The following is a 21,239-nucleotide window of genomic DNA, read 5'->3' as shown; positions in this document are numbered from 1 at the left end:
CCGGCGGTCCCGCCCTTTCTCTGACATCAGAGATACGGGTGTGCGTGGTATACAAAATTTTTTTTACATAGATTTCGGTTTCCCGCACGCTATACCCGTGTGCGCATTTTACACAGGTGCGCGTTATCTACGTGAAAATACGGTAATAGAAGGTAGTCAAAGGAATAAAGCTCAGCTGAGAGAGAGAAGGAGAAAGATGTTTACAGAAAAAAGACCACTAGTAATCTGATCTAATTAGTAATCTTATATTCCGTTATTATTCAAATTCAGAGCGGATTGCAAGAAGAACCCTACAATAAGGTGAGCACATATACTTTTGCACAAAGTATATTATTGCACAAAGAGATAAAATATCAAGAACAACATTTATAAAAAATAAAAAAAAGTTGGTCTTTAAAGCTTTACAAAAATAATATACGAATTCAGACTTCTTATTTCTAAAGGAAGACTGTTCTGCATCTGAACTGCCTGAGAAGAAAACAATCATACCAGTTGACTCTCTAATTACTCTAAAAACAGTTGGAAACTGAAGTTTAATCTAATCTAATCTAGTCTTCGATTTATATACCGGGTCATTTCCCAACAGAGCTCAACTCGGTTTACAAGTAATTAAAGACCAGAAAAATAAGAATAAGGGCATAAGAGGAAAAAGGTTGTAAAGCTATCAGTTTGTTGAATCTTTAGGTGTACTGTTCAGGTATTGTGTAAATAATAAAGTTTTTAGGACTTTATGAAATTGTTGTAACTGACCTATCAATCTGACAGAGTCAGGAAGCCCGTTCCAAGTTTCTACCAGTTTGTAAGCGAAAGATTGACTCAGCTTTCTGGCAGATTTAATTCCTTTAAAGGAAGGAAACAGTACCATATTTTCACGCATATAACGTGCGTGTTATACACGATTTTTACAAACCGTGCATAACCTTGCGCGTTATACGCGTGAGCGCGTTTTACAACGTTTTTTTTACATAGTTCCCCCCCCCAACGTCCGATTCACCCCGCAGGACCGCTCGAACCCCCACAGCCTCCCAACCCCCCTCTATCATGGAGAAGCTCCTACTGTTCTCCTGCTGCTTCCTCTTCCGGTGGTCCCAGCCCTTCTGTGAGCCCTGCATCTGCGCTGCTTCCTCTTCCAGCGGTCCCGCCCAGAGAAAGGGCGGGACCGCCGGAAGAGGAAGCAGCGCAGATGCAGGGCTCACAGAAGGACCGGGACCGCCGGAAGAGGAAGCATTTCAGAGCAGGGCTCACAGAAGGCCCTGGACCGCCGGCAGAGGAAGCAGCAGGAGAACGGTAGGAGCTTCTCCATGATGGTGGGGGGGGGGAGGCTGTGGGGTGCGAGCGGTCCTTCGGGGTGGGGGTGCGAGCGGTCCTGCGGGGGGGGGTGAATTGGACATCGGGGGGGGTGCGAGCGGTCCTGTGGGGTGAATCGGACGTCGGGGGGGGGCATCAGGCTTTCAGGGTGGGGACAGGACTTCAAGGGGGAGAGGAGAGTCGGGGCGGGTCAGAGGAGAGTCGGGGCAGCCAGAGGAGAGTCGAGGCGGGTGAAAGGAGAGTCGGGCGGCGATGGGAGAGTCGGGGCGGCATGCGCAGTATATGGGTATACGCAGTATATAAAAATTTCTTTACATAAATTACAGTTTCCCGCGCGCTATACCCGTGTGCGCTGTATATGAGTAAAAATACGGTAGTTTATATCTCTGTGTATTCCTCGAATAGCAAGAACTTTTAAAAAAAAAAAATCTTTATTCATTTTAAAGCTAAAAATAAGTGCAACATATTAGAAAACATTTTACACTTTAACAGCACTTAAATTCTATCAACTTATATTTCATGACAAATACATATATCATCCCCCCTTCTACATATCCAACAATTGCACTCAAATTAAAAGTGCATTTCCCCACCCTGGATGTGTATGTTCAAAGGGCAAAATCAATAATCACTCCTTACAGAATCTTGTCAATGGCTCCCAAACATCCTTAAATTTCCTATAATGTCCCTGCTGTATGGCAATCATATGTTCCATTTTAAAAATGTGGCATAAAGATTCCCACCAAAAGTTATAATTTAACCGATCCCAGTTTTTCCAGTTCTTCAAAATGAGTTGTATGGCAACTCCCATCGTAATAAAGAGAAGTTTATTATTATGGGAAGATATTTGGCTTTTAGCCCTCATTAACATGCTAAATAGCACGGTATCTTACATCAATGCCACTGGATTTTCCAATATTATAGTCGCTTGACCCCAAATGGATCTCCAAAATTTAAGTATCAAGGGACAATAGTACAGTAGATGATCCAATGTCCCTACATCGTGATGACAGTGCCAGCATCTGTTAGACTTGGAACTATCTAATTTCTGTAATCGAACAGGGGTCCAAAAAGCTCTATGTAACAAGAAAACCATGTTTGTCTCATAGATGCAGACGCCATACATCTCATCCTCCAAGTCCAAATTCGTGGCCATTGAGACGCAGTAATCTGATGCTTTATCTCAATGCTCCAAATGTCACGAAGACCAGTCTTTGGTTTCTTATTCAAAAGTTCAGATATTAATTTATACCACTGAGCGACCTGATGTCCCAGGAAATCAGTCTGGAAGCAAAGGACCTGCAAGCTATAATCATTTTTAAGATTTTGCCAATCATGGAACCCCTTCTGAATGGCTTGCTTCAACTTCAACCACTTATAATTTTGAGACTTAGCAATACCAAATGTTTGTTGCAGTCGTGAAAAGTCAAGCAGCTTTCCCTCTGATACTACATTCTCCAGAATAGCAAGATCTAAGGGTATTCCAATATAAAGGGACCAGAGGGTTGAATATTCCGTAAAGAAGCTTAAAAGTGACACATGCACATTTAAACTGGATCCAATGAACCAATGAAGCTCTCTCAACGGAGGGGAGACATGTTCGTACTTTCTCTTCCCAAAGATGAATTTGGCTGCTGTATTCTGTATTCTGTATCAATTGGAGTCTTATTAAATACCCTGTTTGATACCTAGATAAATAGAATTACAATAATCCAACTGGGCAAGCACAATAGACTGTACCAACACTGAAAAGCGGTCTTGATAAAATAATGATCTAACTTTTCTCAGCACTTTTTTACCAATGAATTTATCTGTTCATGAAATGTGTGTGATGAGTCTAGGATAATACCCAGAACTCTGGAAGAGAAATCTATCTGTAACAAAACACCTGTTTTTAGTGTAACAGACAGGGAGATTTTCCAATCTTGGCCCAACCCAAAGTAGTTTAGTTTTGGCAGCATTCAATTTCATTTGAATGGACAACGCCCACATTTGAAGTTTAGAAATACAACAGTCTATATTTGAAACTAAATTACTGAGATCGGGATCAACTTCCAGTAAAATAAAAATATAGTCTCTACAGATATGAGACAAAAGTTTTTCAATGAAGTCATATAGATATTAAACAGAATCGGCGACAAAGAGGAACTCTGTGGTACCCCACAGCTTGGTTTCCATGCAGAGGATGTCTCAACCTCCGAATATACAGAGTTTAAAGCTGCAGTTACTCCATGTAGTAATAAAATTAGCTGGAATACCTAAAAGAGATGTTAATTGTTTTGGAGTATTGTCATATTAAGCCTTATGTACTAGACTTGATCCTTAAACTTAATCCTGTATCAAATTGGAAGCCAGTGCAATTCGCACAAAAGAGGTGAAGCCCTTTCAAATATTCTAACCGAAAAGATTAGTCTAGTAGCTGTTTTTTGAAACAACTGAATTCCACTAAGAACCTTTCAGATCTCCCACAGTAAAGAGAATTACAGTAATCCAAATATGGCAATAATATTGATTGACAAAGTACTTAAAAACTGGATTGTGACAAGATACTGTATATGCTTGAATATAAACCAATAATTTTAGGCCAGAGAAATGGCCCAAAAATGGGGGTCTTGGATTATATTTGAGTCTACCCACTAGAACTGGTAGTTCCCCTGCCATCAGCCCCCCAACCTGCCAATTTCCCTGCCATCAGCATAACCCTTCTGTGCTCTCTCAGCACTGAAACTGGCTTCTGAGACTTCCAGCAGCAGTCTTGCAAGGATTAGTTTCATGAGCCTGCTGCTGGAAGTCTCGGCAGCCGTTTTCAGCAATGGGAGAGCAAGGGCAGGTACTGCCCTAATGTCCTGCTAGACCACCAAGGAAGCATGGAAGGCCTGGGGGGGTCTGAGAGAGGGGGTAGGTTGTGCCTCTTCAAGGTGGGAGGGAAGAGGGAGGAAGGGGCATGCTGATGGTTGGGAAATTGCTGGGTCAAGAGGGCTGATGGCAAAGGAACTGCTGGTGCGGTGTAGGCGGAGGAAGGACACCACCAAGAGAGAGGGTGGGTGGATAGGAATGTCTGGGAGGAATGGTAGAATATAAACTTTTGGTTTATATTTGAGTTACAATTTTTCCCCTAAAAAAGGGGGTAAAAATGGTATCTCGATTTATACTCAGATGGGTTTTGTATTCAATGTAGATTTTATAACTCAGTTGTCAAAGACGGAAAAAGAATTTTTTTTTTTAGAGTAGTGAGGCTTATAAAGATAAGCAGGAATAGTTGCAGTATGTAGGAAACTACATTTCATACAATGCATTGCTCACATACCATGGCAGAAAATGACTGCAGTACTAAAGTTTCAGGAGGTGAAAATGGCATTAATCCATCTTAGAGCTATATCAGAAAAGTAGCATAAGGCAGCTGGGGACAGAACTGAGAGAATATTAGGTTTCTGCATGTATGAATGAGGCCAAGTGTTCTGGTGGAAATGGATGCTGACCTACATCATTTGATGTTAGGGCCCCACTTGAGAAGATATTTTTTGGCCCTCCTTCAGCTCTTTTGGATCCAAAGGGTTAGTTTCTGGAAGCAATGCCTGCCGCAGTAGATGCCTCCAAAATGGGCTCCAACTGCATGTTAATCACTGGTAGGCACTGCATCCAGAATTGCGTCTATTTTTTGTACAGACGCCTTAAATGTAGGCCAGCATTTTACAGGCCTATATTTAAGGCATCTGACTCATGCCTACAGAGGTGCCTAGGCATGCCTATGGATGCCTAAGGCCACTTCCGGCATAAGCCACACCTACGTTGGCCTTAGGCATCTGTAGGCATGCCTAGATGATTCCATACGCATGCGAATGATGCCTACATTGTAGGCGTTGTTCACCACATCAATTTTTTTTAAAAAAAAAATCTGTCCTGCCTGGTCTGTTTGACCGTGGTAGGACATCGTTTTGAGAATCGGGCCCAAAGTTGTCCCGGCTTAAAAATTAGGGGGCTGAAATTCCAAACTATTTAACTGGCCAGAAACAGCTCCTGGCTGGTTAAATCGCTTGCTCGGGGCTATCCGCTGATATTTAGCGGCACTTTAACCAGTTACTGCCACTAAGGGGGGAATTCATCAAAGGGCGCTACTGCATTTGGGCACACTAACAATTAGCATACACTAAACGCTAAAGACACCGAATATATTCCTATAAGTATCTTTAGCATTAGGTGCACACTAATAATTGATGAATTCCCTCTCCAAATATCACAAGTTTGTTAAACTCAAAAGTCAGCTATTTTGTGAGCAGTCCGAGGCGGTACACTGACAAATCTGCGGATGACAATTGCGCTCCGACAAATGCGCCCCAACAATAGCACGCACGGACAAGTGCGTGCAGGGCAATTGCAGGCCGTCAAGGATATCTGGAAGGCCCTGAGGGATGGGGCCTGAGGAGCCTGAGCAAATCAGAGACTTCCAGATATCTAGTAAAAGGGTTCCCATAATCATGATGTAAACCTAACCCTAACACTAGATAGGAAGTGAATGTTTTAAGTGTAGTGGGGGGGGGGGTCCCTACTTTGTATCCCTCAAAAAGACAAAATAGTATCCTGTCGGGGCACAATTGAGTCACCTCCCATTCAGTGCGCACATTTGTCCTGCATGCAAATGTTGGGGTGCAATTGTCCTTCGTGCATTTGATGGGTCACCCTCTAAGGCAGAGTTGGCACTTATTTGATGAGATGCCCATATTCAGCTGTTAAACACCTACGTTTAGTGGTTAAATCAGACCACATAAAAGCCAGTCCTATCTCTATGCAACTCTGCTTATGCAGTTAAGTGCTCAATATCACACTTAACTGCATAAGAGATAGCTGGCTGCTTAAACCTAGATATAAGAGAGATCTTCAAAAACTTTCTGCACTTTTATTTTTTTGTATTGAACAGACCTGCACGGTCTGTGTGGGGATTCGATGTAGGTTGAGCTGGGGTGGGCATCACTGGGAACTTCACTAATATGGAACAAGAGGATGTTACTGGCCAGACTACGGTAGATATCCTGCGAACAACGGAATGGTTGGATAGGCTGGAGTGAGCTTGGACGGCAACTTCAGCATTTGGAACCTAAGACAATACCAGACTTTACAGTCTATGGCCCAGAAATATCAGTGAAGAAACAGTTTAATCTAATCATGTATTTTTTAACCTATTCCTATCGTAATAAATTTTACGTTAACGCTGGTTCTAATCATAATTATTTTAGCTAAGTTTTGTATTATTCACCATTATCATTTATGGCTACTGTAAACATAATGTAAATAAGTCATAAGTCTGTAAATTCAAATATTTTGTGTTCCTGGCTCTTTATTAGTCCATACAGACTATTTATCCACAATGGCAACAACATTTCTGGAATGTCCCGTCATCCGGGACACATGATAGGAAAAGGTTAATGGGTATAACTTATTGGCAGACTGGATGGACCATTCAGGTCTTTATCGGCCGTCATTTACTATGTTACTATGTAAACACTATTTATTAAATATCTCAAAAGCAAATTGCATCAATTTTCCACATAATCACCCTGTTTTGCTATACATTTTTCCCAGCGTCCTTCTAACTTCTTATTGCCATCAGAAAAGAATGTTTTTGGGTTGAGCATGAAAATATGAAAGTGTGGAAATTTTTTTTAAGAGCCCTCTTTACAATGTCGGTGCCCAGACATGGTTCAGCATTGAATATCTGGAAATAACGCCACCGCCAGCTTAAAACACACTCCCCACCGCTGGCTGAATATCAAACACCCCCCACCCCCGGAAGACCACCACCCTAGTCCCTCCTTCTCCCAGGTCTACCTCTTGCCCTCAGGCCTTCACTGCTCTGGGAAGCAATCGTGTATAAAAGAGGTAGCTCTCTTGCTAGCTATGTTTCACAGCAAAATAGTAGTGTCATTTGTTGTAGGTAATGGATGGAGAAATCGGTATAAGAGGGGATGAGATATTGATGCACTGATGATCGACAGGTTTAGAAACAGTGTGACCGGTATCAGCCAGAGAGAGAGGAATGCTGGGATGTGTAGGCAGAAGTAAAACCTATAGAAAAAAATGAGGGCAAAGCTAGGATGGAACGTCGGCATTCTGCCCAACTATAGTCAGCTGGAGAAATTAAATCACTATCCATATAGCTAAGGCTGTCTTAAATTAAGCTCCTACCAATAGTAGCCAGATTGATTTATTTATTCAAATTTTTATACCGTTCTCCCAAGGGAACTCAGAACGGTTTACATGAATTCAGGTATTCAAGCATTTTTCCCTGTCTGTCCCAGTGGGTTCACAATCTATCTAATATACCTGGTGTATTGGGGGACCAAGTGACCTGTTCAAGGTCACAAGGAGCAGCATGCGTCAGAATCCAAAACTCAGACATAGTACGGTAGGCGATAGCATGGCAAAACATAGTTAACAAAGCATGGCAAAACCTAATAATACAAACATGGTATGGTGAGCCTAGTATTACAAAGCATGGGTAACAGAGAATGAGATGACTTGGCAAAATTGGTAAGGCAAGCATGAGTCATCATACGTATAGTCAGCACTGAATATGTGTGAATTATTTATTTAAGTGCTGCAACAGCTGTGGGGGTTTTGTTTTGGTTTTTTTAATGCTAGCTACAGAGTTTTAATATTAGCCCCAGAGAGTTTATGCCCACATTAACACCTTCTTCAGAGCAGGTATTACATGTGCTAGAGAGGACTGGTCATTGTAGTATGAGCCATTTTAAAAGTTACAGAGCACCCATGTTGCATTTAAAAGGTATATCCCACAACACAAAGGAAATGCACAACCCCACATGTGAAAAGGTAAACCAGAAAAAGGAGTGGGGAAGGGACATGGTCACCCAATTTCAGGGACAATCAATTTATTGAAAATAGATAAATAACTGTTACATATACAACATACAGTATACATGAAATTTGCAGGCCTATCAAAGAGCCTTCCAATCCTTTTTGTGCTGGACCCCAACACGGTCTGTGTTTTGGCTATAAAAGCCTTCCTCAGAGGTGTATGAATGAAGCCTCTTGATACCCTGATACCCTGCGGTTCCAAATAAAAACACTGTGAGCTTCCGCATAAGCTGAATGGTATCTCTGTGTATGTGGAAGCTCGCAGCATTTTTCTAATTTGGAACTGTGTTGAACAAAAGACTCCGAACAGGGTATCAAGAAGCTTCATATGTTCTGATACAGGATTATTTATCCTACCTCTTAATTTAACCAAATGTCCATATTTCAAAGAACTTTTAGAAAGCCTGAAAACACACCAAATAGCAACTGAGTGTCCTGTTTTCATGACAGTAAAGCCCGAATTCTCGAACCAGCGCTGATATCGACGGCTGCCTTAACAGTGGCATCCGATTGCATGTCAATCACCCATCAGCGCCGGTTTCAGAATCGAGCCGACGTGAAAGATAGGCACCAGACATGAAGGCCAGGGTTTTCCGGCACCTATCTTCACATGAATCACACCTACGTAGGTGCTTTAAGTCATCTAATGCCACTTTCAGCATTGGTCACGCCTACTTAGGCATATGGCAGCCTAAAGCGCCTATGTAGGCATTATTCTGGTGCCAATTTTCTAGTCAACAGTATGCACCTCAAATCTCAGTTAAAAACACCGTTTGAATGGCATTTTTTAACAGAGCTATGGGTTAGAGAATGACACGGGGACAAATTTTTCCCTGTGGGAACTCATTTTCCCATACCGTCCCTGCAAGTTCTTTTCCTATCCCTGCCCCATTCCTGCAAGCTCTGTCCTCATCTGCACAAGCCTCAAACACTTTAAAATCATAAGTAGCAAGATTCTAGAGCTCAGATTGTGATGTCATAATGCCTCATTCCACCAATGCCTAAGCTCCGTCCTCATCTGCACAAGCCTCAAACACTTTAAAATCATTAAGTAGCAACATTCTAGAGCTCAGATTGTGATGTCATAATGCCTCATTCCACCAATGCCTAAGCTCCGTCCTCATCTGCACAAGCCTCAAACCCTTTAAAATCATTAAGCAGCAACATTCTAGAGCTCAGATTGTGATGTCATAATGCCTCATTCCACCAATGCCTAAGCTCCGTCCTCATCTGCACAAGCCTCAAACACTTTAAAATCACAAGTAGCAACATTCTAGAGCTCAGATTGTGATGTCATAATGCCTCATTCCACCAATGCCTAAGCTCCGTCCTCATCTGCGCAAGTCTCAAACACTTTAAAATCATACGTGTTCGAGGCTTGTGTGGTTAAGGCAGAGCTTACAAGAATGGGGCAAGGACAACGAGAAAACTCAGGGGGACGGAGAAATTGAGTTCCTGTGAGGACGGGGAAAAATTTGTTCCCGTGTCATTCTCTACCATGGGTGCCTACCGGCACCTACAAAATTGCTGCTGGTTTGAGAAGTCAAGCCTAAGTGCATGAAAAAGATTGATTTTCTGCTGTTTTCCTCCTGAAGGCCAAAGACGTGGGAAAGGGATCAGATGGAACATTTCCCTTAATGTAAAGCAGAGTGCAAAGTTAATAATGTGGATGAGAAAGGAGGGTGGAGGGTAATGTTAGCCTCTGAACAAATTCATTGGCTGTAGTACTCCATTGACTGTCTCGTCCTCTTTGTGACTGGTGGGAAGAACGAAGGTTATGAATCTCTGACTGTCTGCCTTTCTCACCTGCAGATTGGAAATTGTAGGAATGTAACGGTCATGTCTCTTCGCTCCAACAAATTGGAATTCCTTCCTGAGGAGATCGGGCAGATGCAGAAACTAAGGGTCTTAAATCTAAGCGATAACAGGTATTTTTTTTTTTTTTCCCCCAGCTTTAATCGGTTCCTATATTGGCAGATTTAGGGCTCCTTTTACCAAGCCGCGTTAGCGGTTTAGCGCACGTAATGGTGCGCGCTAATTTTCCAGCCGCACTAGCCGCTACCGCCTCCTCTTGAGCAGGCGGTAGTTTTTCGGCTAGCGCGGGGGGTTAGCGCACGGTAAAAAGTTGCGTGCAATAAAGCCGCTAACGCAGCCTCGTAAAAGGAGCCCTCAGTCTTAAATTTATGCTTTCTGTATTTCATGTGAAAGGAAGTAGTTCTGTATCTCACAGCAGTCTATGAAAGAGAAAGAGCATTGTAAAGTTTTAATTGAAACTAGTATCCTAAGACTTTTTCCCCCCCCCGGATTCTATAAATGGCATTCAATTTTCCCAATAATAAATAGAAATGCTCCACTTATTAAACTGAGAGTGCTATCTCAACGGGAGAAAAGGCCTCAGGTTTGTTCTGGCAGAGCATAAATGCTCAAACCTCCTCCACCCATGTCATCGATAAAAAAACTTAACATAAGAACATAAGAAGTTGCCTCCGCTGAGGCAGACCAGAGGTCCATCTTGCCCAGCGGTCCGCACCCGTGGCGGCCCATCAGGCCTAATTGCCTGAACAGTGCCCCTGACTAATTTTGTAACTGCCTCTAATCCTATCCCTATAACCTACCTCTACCCCTATCTGTACCCCTCAATCTCTTTGCCCTCCAGATACCCATCCAAACCTTCTTTCAAGCCCTGTAGCGTGCTCCTGCTTATCTCATCCTCCGGTAGCGTGTTCCATGTGTCCACCATCCTCTGGGTGAAAAAGAACTTCCTGGCGTTTGTTCTAAACCTTCCCCCTTTCAATTTCTCTGAGTGCCCCCTTGTACTTGTGGTTCCCCATAATTTAAAAAATCTGTCCCTGTCTACTCTTTCTATGCCCTTCATAATCTTGAAGGTTTCTATCGTGTCTCCTCTAAGTCTCCGCTTTTCCAGGGAGAAAAGCCCCAGCTTCTTCAGTCTGTCAGCGTATGAGAGGTCCTCCATACCCTTTATTAGCTTAGTTGCTCTTCTCTGGACTCTCTCAAGTACCGCCATGTCCTTCTTGAGATATGGCGACCAGTACTCGATGCAGTACTCCAGGTGCGGGCGCACCATTGCACGGTACAGTGGCAGGATGACTTCCTTCGTCCTGGACGTGATACCCTTCTTAATGATGCCCAACATTTTGTTTGCCTTCCTTGAGGCTGTGGCGCACATACTGCTAAATTGGCTAATGAGCCAATTAATACCAATATCACAGTACTTTAGGAGCCTTAGAACATAAGAATAACCTCACTGGGTCAAACCAATGGTCCATCAAACCCAGTAGATCATTCTCACGGTGACCAATCCAGGTCACTAGTACCTGACCAAAACCCAAAGACTAGCAACATTGCAGCATCTCAAAGAACAGCAAGATTCTGGAACCCCAATGAGAGCAACATTCCAGAGCTGTGATTGTGATGTCATAATGCCTCATTCCACAGTGTCTCAGAGCCAACCTCATCAGTGATGTTACAATGGCTTGATTGTCTTATACTTGGCTTATATGAGAACATAAGAATAGCCTCACTGGGTCAGACCAATGGTCCATCAAGTCCAGTAGCCCGTTCTCATGGTGGCCAATCCAGGTCACTAGTATCTGGCCAAAACCCAAAGAGTGGTAACATTCCAGCATCTCAAAGAACAGCAAGATTCTGGAACCTCAATGAGAACAACATTCCAGAGCTGTGATTGTGATGTCATAATGCCTCATTCCACAATGCCTCAGAGCCAGTCTCATCAGTGATGTTACAATGGCTTGATTGTCTTATACTTGGCTCATATAAAAACATAAGAATAGCCTCACTGGGTCAGACCAATGGTCCATCAAGCCCAGTAGCCCGTTCTCATGGTGGCCAATCCAAGTCCCTAGTACCTGGCCAAAACCCAAGGAGTAGCAATATTCCATGCGACCAATCCAGAACTGGATTCAATTTTATCTTTTCATGCCCAGTGTTCATGGATAGGGTTACCATATGGCTCCATAAAAAGGAGGATGGATTGAGACATTTGGATTTTACTTCCATTGCTTTCAATGGAAGTAAAACCAAGATGTCTCAATCTATCGTCTTTGGTCTGGAGCCATATGGTAACCCTACATGTCAAAGCAGTTCCTGATTGGGGGCTTGGCGGGAGATTGGCTTATTTGGCTCCTCCAACCAAAAAGATGTTTTGCTGCCTCTAGGTCACACTTGAAGGCCTCATTCTATGGAGGCTATTGGACAAGGGATTTCTGTTCTCTAAGAAGGGAGAGAAACAGAAATACCTCAAGCTTAATCTGTCTAAAGCTAGATCTTCCATTAAGAGGAATGGGTAGTGTAACGGTACAGTAATATCACTGCATCTACTAACTGGCACTGTTTGTAAACAACGCACATGGTTTCAATGTGAATTGCACAGTGTGGGATGATTCAAACTTTATTTTATAAGGTCCCTATCAGTGGCGTAGTGAGGGAGGTTGGCGCCTGGGGTGGTGGCATCGGGCATCACCACGCTGTGTGTCTGGCATCGCTGCGCCGAGCAGCCCCATGCTTCCCCACCACTTAAGTGCCCCACTTCTCTTCCCTGCCACTTGAGCACCCCCTTCCCCCATGTACCTATTGAAATGTTCACTGACATGAGCAGCATCTTCCACCTGCTGCTCGCTCCGGTGTCAGCTCCTTTCTGACGTCACATTCTGGTCCCGCAACCAGGATGTGATGTCAGAAGGGAGCCAAGGCCAGCACAAGCAGCAGGTAGAAGGTGCTGCTCGTACTAATTAACATTTCAAGGGGTACGCGGGAGGGGCAGAAAGGAGGAGACACCAGCACTGGTGCCCCCCATGAAGATGGACCAAGGGCGGTTTGCCCCCCGTTACTATGTCACTGGTCCGTATTCCATAGTTCAGAGGTTCTCAAATCTGTCATATCAGGTTTTCAGGATATCAACAATGAACCTGAAGAAAGGAACGACAATCAAGCATAAATCACTGAGACACAAGATCAGTAAAGATTATTACAGGAGATTAAAATTGGCATTGAAGATTGCATTAACATTATGGAATAAGATACAAGCCATTAATCAGCTGTCAGAAAAAGTCCTCCTGCCCATGAGCTCATGAGCAAACTGTTTATTCTTGCCTATACTCTTTATATTCTATGAACTCCAGAAAGAAACTCCCTTTGGCACAATGCAAGTACTTTGGCGAATGTTCAAAGTAGATTTTAGAGAATCTGTAGCCCTGGTTCAAAAGTAAGGTTCATTACTGTCACAATATGATCAAAGCTAACTCATAGGGAGAAATGTCCCTGACATAAAGTATGCTTGAGATAGCTTGTTCAAACTTCTATCATTTGTAAAGGGATGTTAAAATCATAAATGCTCACCTGGGCTGAGGAACATTGGAGCATGACTGGCTAGGAGAGCATCAGGAGATGGGCCAATGCACTTCCTGGGTCCCGCTGGTGCTGCTACCAATCTAGAAGGGATGCAGTAGCTCAGGCACAGTCAGGTTGAGTAGAGGGCTTCCCAAGTGCTTTCGGACTGCCAGGATGACTAGTGGTGTTGTGGGTATACAAGTGTGTGCAGAGTTGAGGTACATCCAGATCTGGAAATAATAACTTAATAATAATAATAACTTTATTCTTCTATACCACCAACACCCAAAAAGTTCTAGGCGGTTCACAGAATAAAGAGGACTGGACATTGCAGTGATGATACAAAGCACACAGAAAAGCAGTACAATATTTCAATAGTGAAAAATACAATAAGAAACTATGACATAGCATCAATCAAGTAACAAATAGGTCTTAACCAATTTTCTAAAAGCGCAATAAGATGCAGATTGTTGAATCAGGATGAGTTGGAGCCTTCCTGGTACTTTCCATGCATGCATGAACAGTTCTGAGCATGCATGGAGGTTTGTGGGGAGCCGCAGTGCTAAACATGTGGAGGGAGAGCCAAGAAGGACAGAGGAGACCAGGAGGAGGTGAAGAAATGGTGCTACCAGTGGAGGGTCGGCCTAGGAGAGCCACTCTTGAAGAATGTAAAGTAGCAGCGAGCCCAGAAGTTGTTGGCCACCGGTGCACATGCACAGGAGAGGTGCATGCACTGGGAGCACGAGATTAGACTGAATGCTGGCTCCTGAGCACAGTCGTGTAATGGAAGAATGCAAGGAATGGGCAGGAGAAGACAGAGCAGATGAGAGCAAGCTGAACGATTCAGGCAAGGTGCCAATCCTTCTCCTTAATAATTAAATAAGTTGCACTAGTTTTTAAAAGAAAAGTTTAGGTGGCTGCTGAAGGCAGTGACAGGCACGTGCTGGCTCGTGGCTGCGGTAGTACCGACATTCAAACATTCTAAACTGCCAGTAAGAGGGAAACCTTACAGAGGATTGACATGTGTGTGTCTTTACCTGTCTGCCAGAGTTAAAAAGAGAAAGTTGTGAGGAGACATTAAGTGCTCTGTTGAGGAGTTGAGTGATTAGTTTGTGTACTGAGCCTTGGTTGTTTTTAAGCTCAGTTTGGAGTGAAAGGGAGCTGAAACATTACTTCTATGAACATGTGATGTGACTGATTAGAATTTAAAAGCTGTGGTGTGGCCTCATCTGTAAGCAGATGTCATATATTTTCAGACTGCTGTTAGAGACACATTAATATCAATTATGCCAGGAGCCTTCAGTAGGGCCAGGCAGCACTAAAAGGGAGCTGACAGGCTGGTGTTACTGTGGTACATTAACCTGTAGTCAGGAATTGGAGATTAGTAAGAGATGGAAAAAAAAAAAGTTTCTTTGCTCACACTTCTGAGTAGTTTACTGCTGTGCAATATTAACTGAGATTCAATTATCCCGTGGCATTGCCACACTGAGTAAAAATGATTAAAGCAGATTATAGTACTCGAATAAGAACAATTAACCTGTGAATCATCTTTAGTTAAGAATTGTATGTATGAGAGTTCGTACAGATCTCTTGGCCACAGTGGATGGGTTATTTTAGGGGAATAGATTAGCCTTTATTATAGGAAGCTAGTTAGCTGAAGAGTTAAAATTAATTTTTATACATCTGGAATATATAGTTGAGTAAGTCAGGGAAATAGATTTCTCTCTTGATTTTGTAAAAGCAGATCAGTAGGGTCAAGAAGAGCCTGGAAGAATCTCCCTCATCTGGAACGACTCCCAGAGGTCATGAAGAGCCGGCCAATGCCAAGAAAGACCTAGGAGGAGGAAGAGAAAAACACGAAGATAAGTGACTGAGTATTCAAACAAGTGTGTAGACACAGAAGTAGAGAAAAGGATAAAGAGATAGAAAGACCGTTAAGAGAGGAATATATAGAGAACGAGAGACTAAGAAATACTAGGCTTAAAGAACTTTAGCAATATGCAAGCTAAAGAATCTGAAAGATAAAAAGGGACCTAATTTAAAGAATCTAGCTTTCTACTGAGTAGTTTTTGTGAAAAGTTCTAAGCTGAAGCTTTTTCTATATACTTATCTGATGTTCTCGGAGACAAAGCCATTGAAATCTTGCTGAAATATAAATGTGCTGATTTGATGCTTGTAGGTTTTGAAAGTTAAATTACCGTAATAGCCAGTTAACATTTAGTAATTGATAATCTATTAAATTTATCTTTTTTAACGTTAAATTCCCTGGTTCTGCGTTAAGATTATATTGGGAAAGCACTGTGACGTATCTTAACATCATTATCCTAAAGTGTAATACATGTCTCCACCACCAGGGGGTCATTTACTTATGAGTATTCATTGGATATCCCAAAAACCTGAATGGCTGGTGATCGAGCAGGACAGGCTTGAAAACCACTGCCATACATTATCAGGTCAATTGTTAATATGTCGCTGAGCAGCAAAGATAACTGGATAATTTCAGCTGGTTATTGTTAACGAAACAATTCGCAGCTGATTTTTTTTTTTTTTTTTTCTTCTTCTTAAAGGAAGCTAGGCAAATTTGGAATAGGTATTTCTGCTGCAGAAACTGCCTAGCTAAACATAACCAGATGAAGGGCATTTCTATAACAGAGTGCTTAGAGTTACCTAGCACTTATGCGGGTCAGAGGCAACATATTGGTTGGGTGCTATTCTTACGGTTACCAGTTGTCCGGAAAAACCCGAACATGTCCTCTTTTTAGAGGACTGTCAGGGTCCCCGGGGGAATTTCCAAAACCCAGCAGTTCATCCGGGCTTTGGAAGGCTCCGAGCTCAGGGCCACGTCTGGAGGGCCTCCGAGCATGTTCGGATCATCATTTATTCAATTTTCAAGGGGGCGCTCAGAACGGTTTACATGAATTTGTTCAGGTACTCAAGCATTTTCCCTATCTGTCCTGGTAGACTCACAATCTATCTAATGTTCCTGGGGCAATGGGTGGATTAAGTGACTTCCCCAGGGTCATAAGGAGCAGCGTGCTGAGGCTGTAGCTTTAACTAGAGAATGACACGGTGAAAAAATTGGTCCCCGTCACCGCCCCGTCCCCGTCTCACCATCCCCGTCACCGCAACGTCCCCGTCTCACCATCCCCGTCACCGCCCCGTCCCCGTCTCACCATCCTCTTCACCGCCCCGTCACCGCCACTGCCACCCCATTCACCGCCCCGTCACCGCCACTGCAATCCCATTCACTTTTCTTTATTTACGTATAAAGGAAACATTCTTTAAAACTTTAAAACTTAGTTAAATATTAGTTAATAACTATACAAAAACAAAACACGCAGAGAAAAAATTAATTAATATAAATTCCCTGACTTCCCTGCACTGTCCCCCCTTGAAGGTCTGTCCCCATCCTGAAAGCCTGATGCCCCCCCCCCGACGTCCGATACATCCCTCCCCCCGAAGGACCGCCGACTCCCCAACAATATCGGGCCAGGAGGGAGCCCAAATCCTCCTGACCACGGCGACCCCCTAACCCCACCCCGCACTACATTACGGGCAGGAGGGATCCCAGGCCCTCCTGCCCTCGACGCAAACCCCCCTCCCCCCAACGACCGCCCCCCCCAGCCGAACCGCGACCCCCCTGGCGACCCCCACGACCCCCCCACCCCCCTTCCCCGTACCTTTGGTAGTTGGACCAGAAGGGAGCCCAAACCCTCCTGGCCATGGCGACCCCCTAACCCCACCCCGCACTACATTACGGGCAGGAGGGATCCCAGGCCCTCCTGCCCTCGACGCAAACCCCCCTCCCCCCCAACGACCGCCCCCCCCCCAAGAACCTCCGAACGCCCCCCCAGCCGACCCGCGATCCCCCTGGCGACCCCCACGACCCCCCCACCCCCCTTCCCCGTACCTTTGGTAGTTGGCCGGACAGACGGGAGCCAAACCCGCCTGTCCGGCAGGCAGCCAACGAAGGAATGAGGCCGGATTGGCCCATCCATCCTAAAGCTCCGCCTACTGGTGGGGCCTAAGGCGCGTGGGCCAATCAGAATAGGCCCTGGAGCCTTAGGTCCCACCTGGGGGCGCGGCCTGAGGCACATGGTCGGGTTGGGCCCATGTGCCTCAGGCCGCGCCCCCAGGTGGGACCTAAGGCTCCAGGGCCTATTCTGATTGGCCCACGCGCCTTAGGCCCCACCAGTAGGCGGAGCTTTAGGATGGATGGGCCAATCCGGCCTCATTCCTTCGTTGGCTGCCTGCCGGACAGGCGGGTTTGGCTCCCGTCTGTCCGGCCAACTACCAAAGGTACGGGGAAGGGGGGTGGGAGGGTCGTGGGGGTCGCCAGGGGGATCGCGGGTCGGCTGGGGGGGGCGGTCGGAGGTTCTTGGGGGGGGCGGTCGTTGGGGGGGGAGGGGGGTTTGCGTCGAGGGCAGGAGGGCCTGGGATCCCTCCTGCCCGTAATGTAGTGCGGGGTGGGGTTAGGGGGTCGCCGTGGCCAGGAGGGTTTGGGCTCCCTTCTGGCCCGATATTGTCGGGAAGTCGGCGGTCCTTCGGGGTGGGGGTGCGAGTGGTCCTGCCGGGGGGGGGATGTATCGGACGTCGGGGAGTCGGCCGGGCAAGAGGGCTTGGGCTCCCTCTTGCTCCGATCGCGGGTGCGGGTGGGAGCGCGTTATATGCGTGAAAATACGGTAAATAGCGGTTCCTAGAAGGGGGTACATTGGCCCGCGGGGACAAACCTGTTCACCGTTTCCGCGGTCGGTGAATGGCCTTGTCCCCGTCACCGCAGCGACTGCTAGTTTTCTTCCCCGTTTTCGGCGGTGACCCGCGGCTTAAATGCGGTGGCCGCGGGTAAACCGTCACCGTGTCATTCTCTAGCTTTAACCACTGTGCCCTCCAGACACAGCCCTAAGCATGGGGAAGAAGAGACAAAGTTTGTGTGGAGGTAGGGCTGGGGTGAAGTGGGGCTGGTGGCGGAACTGGGAAGGGCCACAAGTCCTCTTATTTTTTTACAGATGAAATCTGGTAACCCTAGCTATGTGTAAGTGGGCATTCATGTGGGCAAACTATGAGAGGGGCATGGGCAGGACTGACGCATGCATAGAGTTACCATATCTGAAGCATAAACATTCTGGGTGCATGGCCCCGCCCCATTTTGCCCCAGCCCCACCCATTTCCACCCCAAACCCCGCCCTGATATTCCTCAGCCCCGCCGCCATACAGCCTCATCTCTTCTTTCCCGCCGGGTCTGGAGGGCCTCTGAGCATACCCGGATGCATGTGATGTCATCCACGCATGCTCAGAGGCCCTCCAGAGGTGGCGGGGCTTTCCAAAACCTGGACAAACTGCAGGTTTTGGAAAGTCCGTCCAGGTTTTCCCGGACGTCTGGTAACCCTATGCAGGCAGCTTATAGAATACAGTTCGTTATGTGTTTAAATGTAAGGCGTGCCAGTACTAGGTTTTACTAATATTCTATAATGGACTTAACTGGTGAATCATCAGCAGGACGAGGGAGAACCTTTCCAGGTCAGACTTTGTCCATTAGACAATTATGGAGGTCAACATTCAAAGCGATTTAAACAGCCAAGAGAGTCCCCTGGCCATGTAAATCTCTTGCCTGAGTCTAACTGTGTTTATTCAGTGATACAGGTCTCCCTTCATATTCACAGGGGTTAGGGGCACAGCTCCCTCGGGAATATTAAAAAATCACAAATAACTTTAGGGCCCCCACCCTAACTCCCGCCATCCTCCCGGACACCTCCACAGCTTACCTTTAAAGCTCTGGTGATCTAGCGATGAAGCGGGGCAGGAGTGATCATCCTATGCTCCTGCCCCGAGCTGATCCTCTATACAAAATGGCTGCCTCAAGTTCCCGCATCAGTCTCGTGAGACCACGGGAACTCACAAGATTGACATGGGAACATGAAGCAGACATTTTTGATAGCGGATCTGCACAGGGCAGAAGCTTAGGAAGGTGGCTCCAGCCCTGCTTCACAGCTATACCATCAGGGCTTTAAAGGTAAGCTGTGGATGTGGAAGGGAGGCTGCTTGTTTTTTGACTCATAAATAACCAAATTTGCAAATCCCAAAACCGTGAATATGGAGGGACAGTTGTATTTAACTGGTTAGTGCCACTGAATATCTGCAGTTAGGTCCTGTTTCTATAAATGGCATCGAATATGTAGGTGCCGAGGAGCGTTAGTGTCAATCATATGCTAGGCGCCATTTATAGAATCGCGCCTAGTGGTACCTAAAGTGGTCTTAGGCACTGGTAGGCATTGAAACCTTAGATACACTCTATTTATAATGACCTGTGAATAAAAAATGGAAATAATCCTATTTCACCACCATAGTGAAAATGGGCTTAGCATATGGGAAAGTCCCATGTCAATAGGACGCACTACAAGGGGGCCGCTGAAAAGTTTTCAGCCCATCCAAGAAGAGAATGAGGTGGAGCGATGAAACTTACAAGTTATTCCACACTTCTCTTGACACTTTTCGTTTCAATGCATCTAGCATATGGGCACAAGTATAGGGAAACAAGCCATTGTGACATCACCAATGAGGTTGGCTCTTAGGCACTGGTGGAATGAGGCATTATGACATCACAATACGAGGGGCCACTGAAAGGTTCTCAGCCCAACCAAGAAGAGAATGATGTGGAGCCATGAAATTTACAAGTTAATTCCACGCTTTTCTTGACACTTTTCATTTCAATACATCTAGCAAATGGGCACAAGTATAGGGAAACAAGCCATTGTGACATCACCAATGAGGATGGCTCTTAGGCATTGGTGGAATGAGGCTTTATGACATCATAATACAGGGGGCCACTGAACAGTTCTCAGCCCAACCAAGAAGAGAATGATGTGGAGCCATGAAATTTACAAGTTAATTCCACACTTTTCTTGACACTGTTCATTTCAGTGTCAAGAAAAGCGTGGAATGAACTTGTAAGTTTCATGGATCCACATCATTCTCTTCTTGATTGGGCTGAGAACTTGTCAGCAGCTTCTCGTATGCCCAGATAATGCTGCAGCATAATAAAAAGGCCCCTTAATACACCACCTTCTCAGATTGTAAAATTCAAAATAGTATGAAATGTTTTTCTACGCCCATCTCCCTCCATACATTATGTCACTGAAAATTATCTACGGTCTTTTCGGCAAAGAGAGAATGATAACATCGATGGCTGATGCTGGTTCAGCAAAATTCCTAGCTAGCTGCATATCTAATGGTAGAAAATTAGTTGTTAGGAAAGGGGTTTACGGTTTCTCTTTGAAGTATCACACAAGAGATTTGGCTTGAAGGGTACATTGCAATCTGCAATTTTTTTTTTCTCAAGAATAAGCAACAATTAAGGTAATAAATCCTTGCTTCCTGCTCACTAATAACCTGCTAAGGAAAAAGAAAGAGAAAAGGTGGAGGCCTCAGCCTCGTCTGAAAAAATATTATCCTCTCCTGGATTAAAGATTATTTCCACAGGGCAAAATATTCATAATTACTAACCGAGGAGGTAACTGATGAGAGAAATAAAATATATGTGTATAATAACATAGTAGATGATGGCAGATAAAGACCTGTAAATTCCACCCAGTCTGGCCAACAAGATAAGCACGTGGAGGAACATAATCAAAAGAAATGACTAATTCTGTTTTGGGCCTAGGGCGCTAGTCGACCAAAGTTGGCAGAGTCCAAAG

General features: G+C 44.9%; 1 protein-coding gene across 10 annotated transcripts in view; it reads left to right on the top strand.

The window, feature by feature from the left end:
• Positions 1–21,239, top strand: part of LRRC7 (leucine rich repeat containing 7) — a 464,098-nt gene that overhangs the window by 309,271 nt on the left and 133,588 nt on the right. For 8 of the 10 annotated variants that reach the window (XM_033916815.1, XM_033916814.1, XM_033916811.1 and 5 more), the window contains one exon: positions 9,994–10,109. In XM_033916815.1, the coding sequence (XP_033772706.1) occupies positions 9,994–10,109 (116 nt within the window). Of the gene's footprint in view, positions 1–9,993; positions 10,110–15,289; positions 15,666–21,239 lie in introns of those variants that run through there. The other 2 variants (XM_033916818.1, XM_033916817.1) reach the window with 2 other exon arrangements.

The sequence above is a fragment of the Geotrypetes seraphini genome, chromosome 12, assembly GCF_902459505.1.
Source record: "Geotrypetes seraphini chromosome 12, aGeoSer1.1, whole genome shotgun sequence".
Taxonomy (NCBI): Eukaryota; Metazoa; Chordata; class Amphibia; order Gymnophiona; family Dermophiidae; genus Geotrypetes; species Geotrypetes seraphini.
The sequence above is the reverse complement of the archived record's forward strand: the minus strand, read 5'-3'. Positions and strand labels throughout refer to the sequence as shown.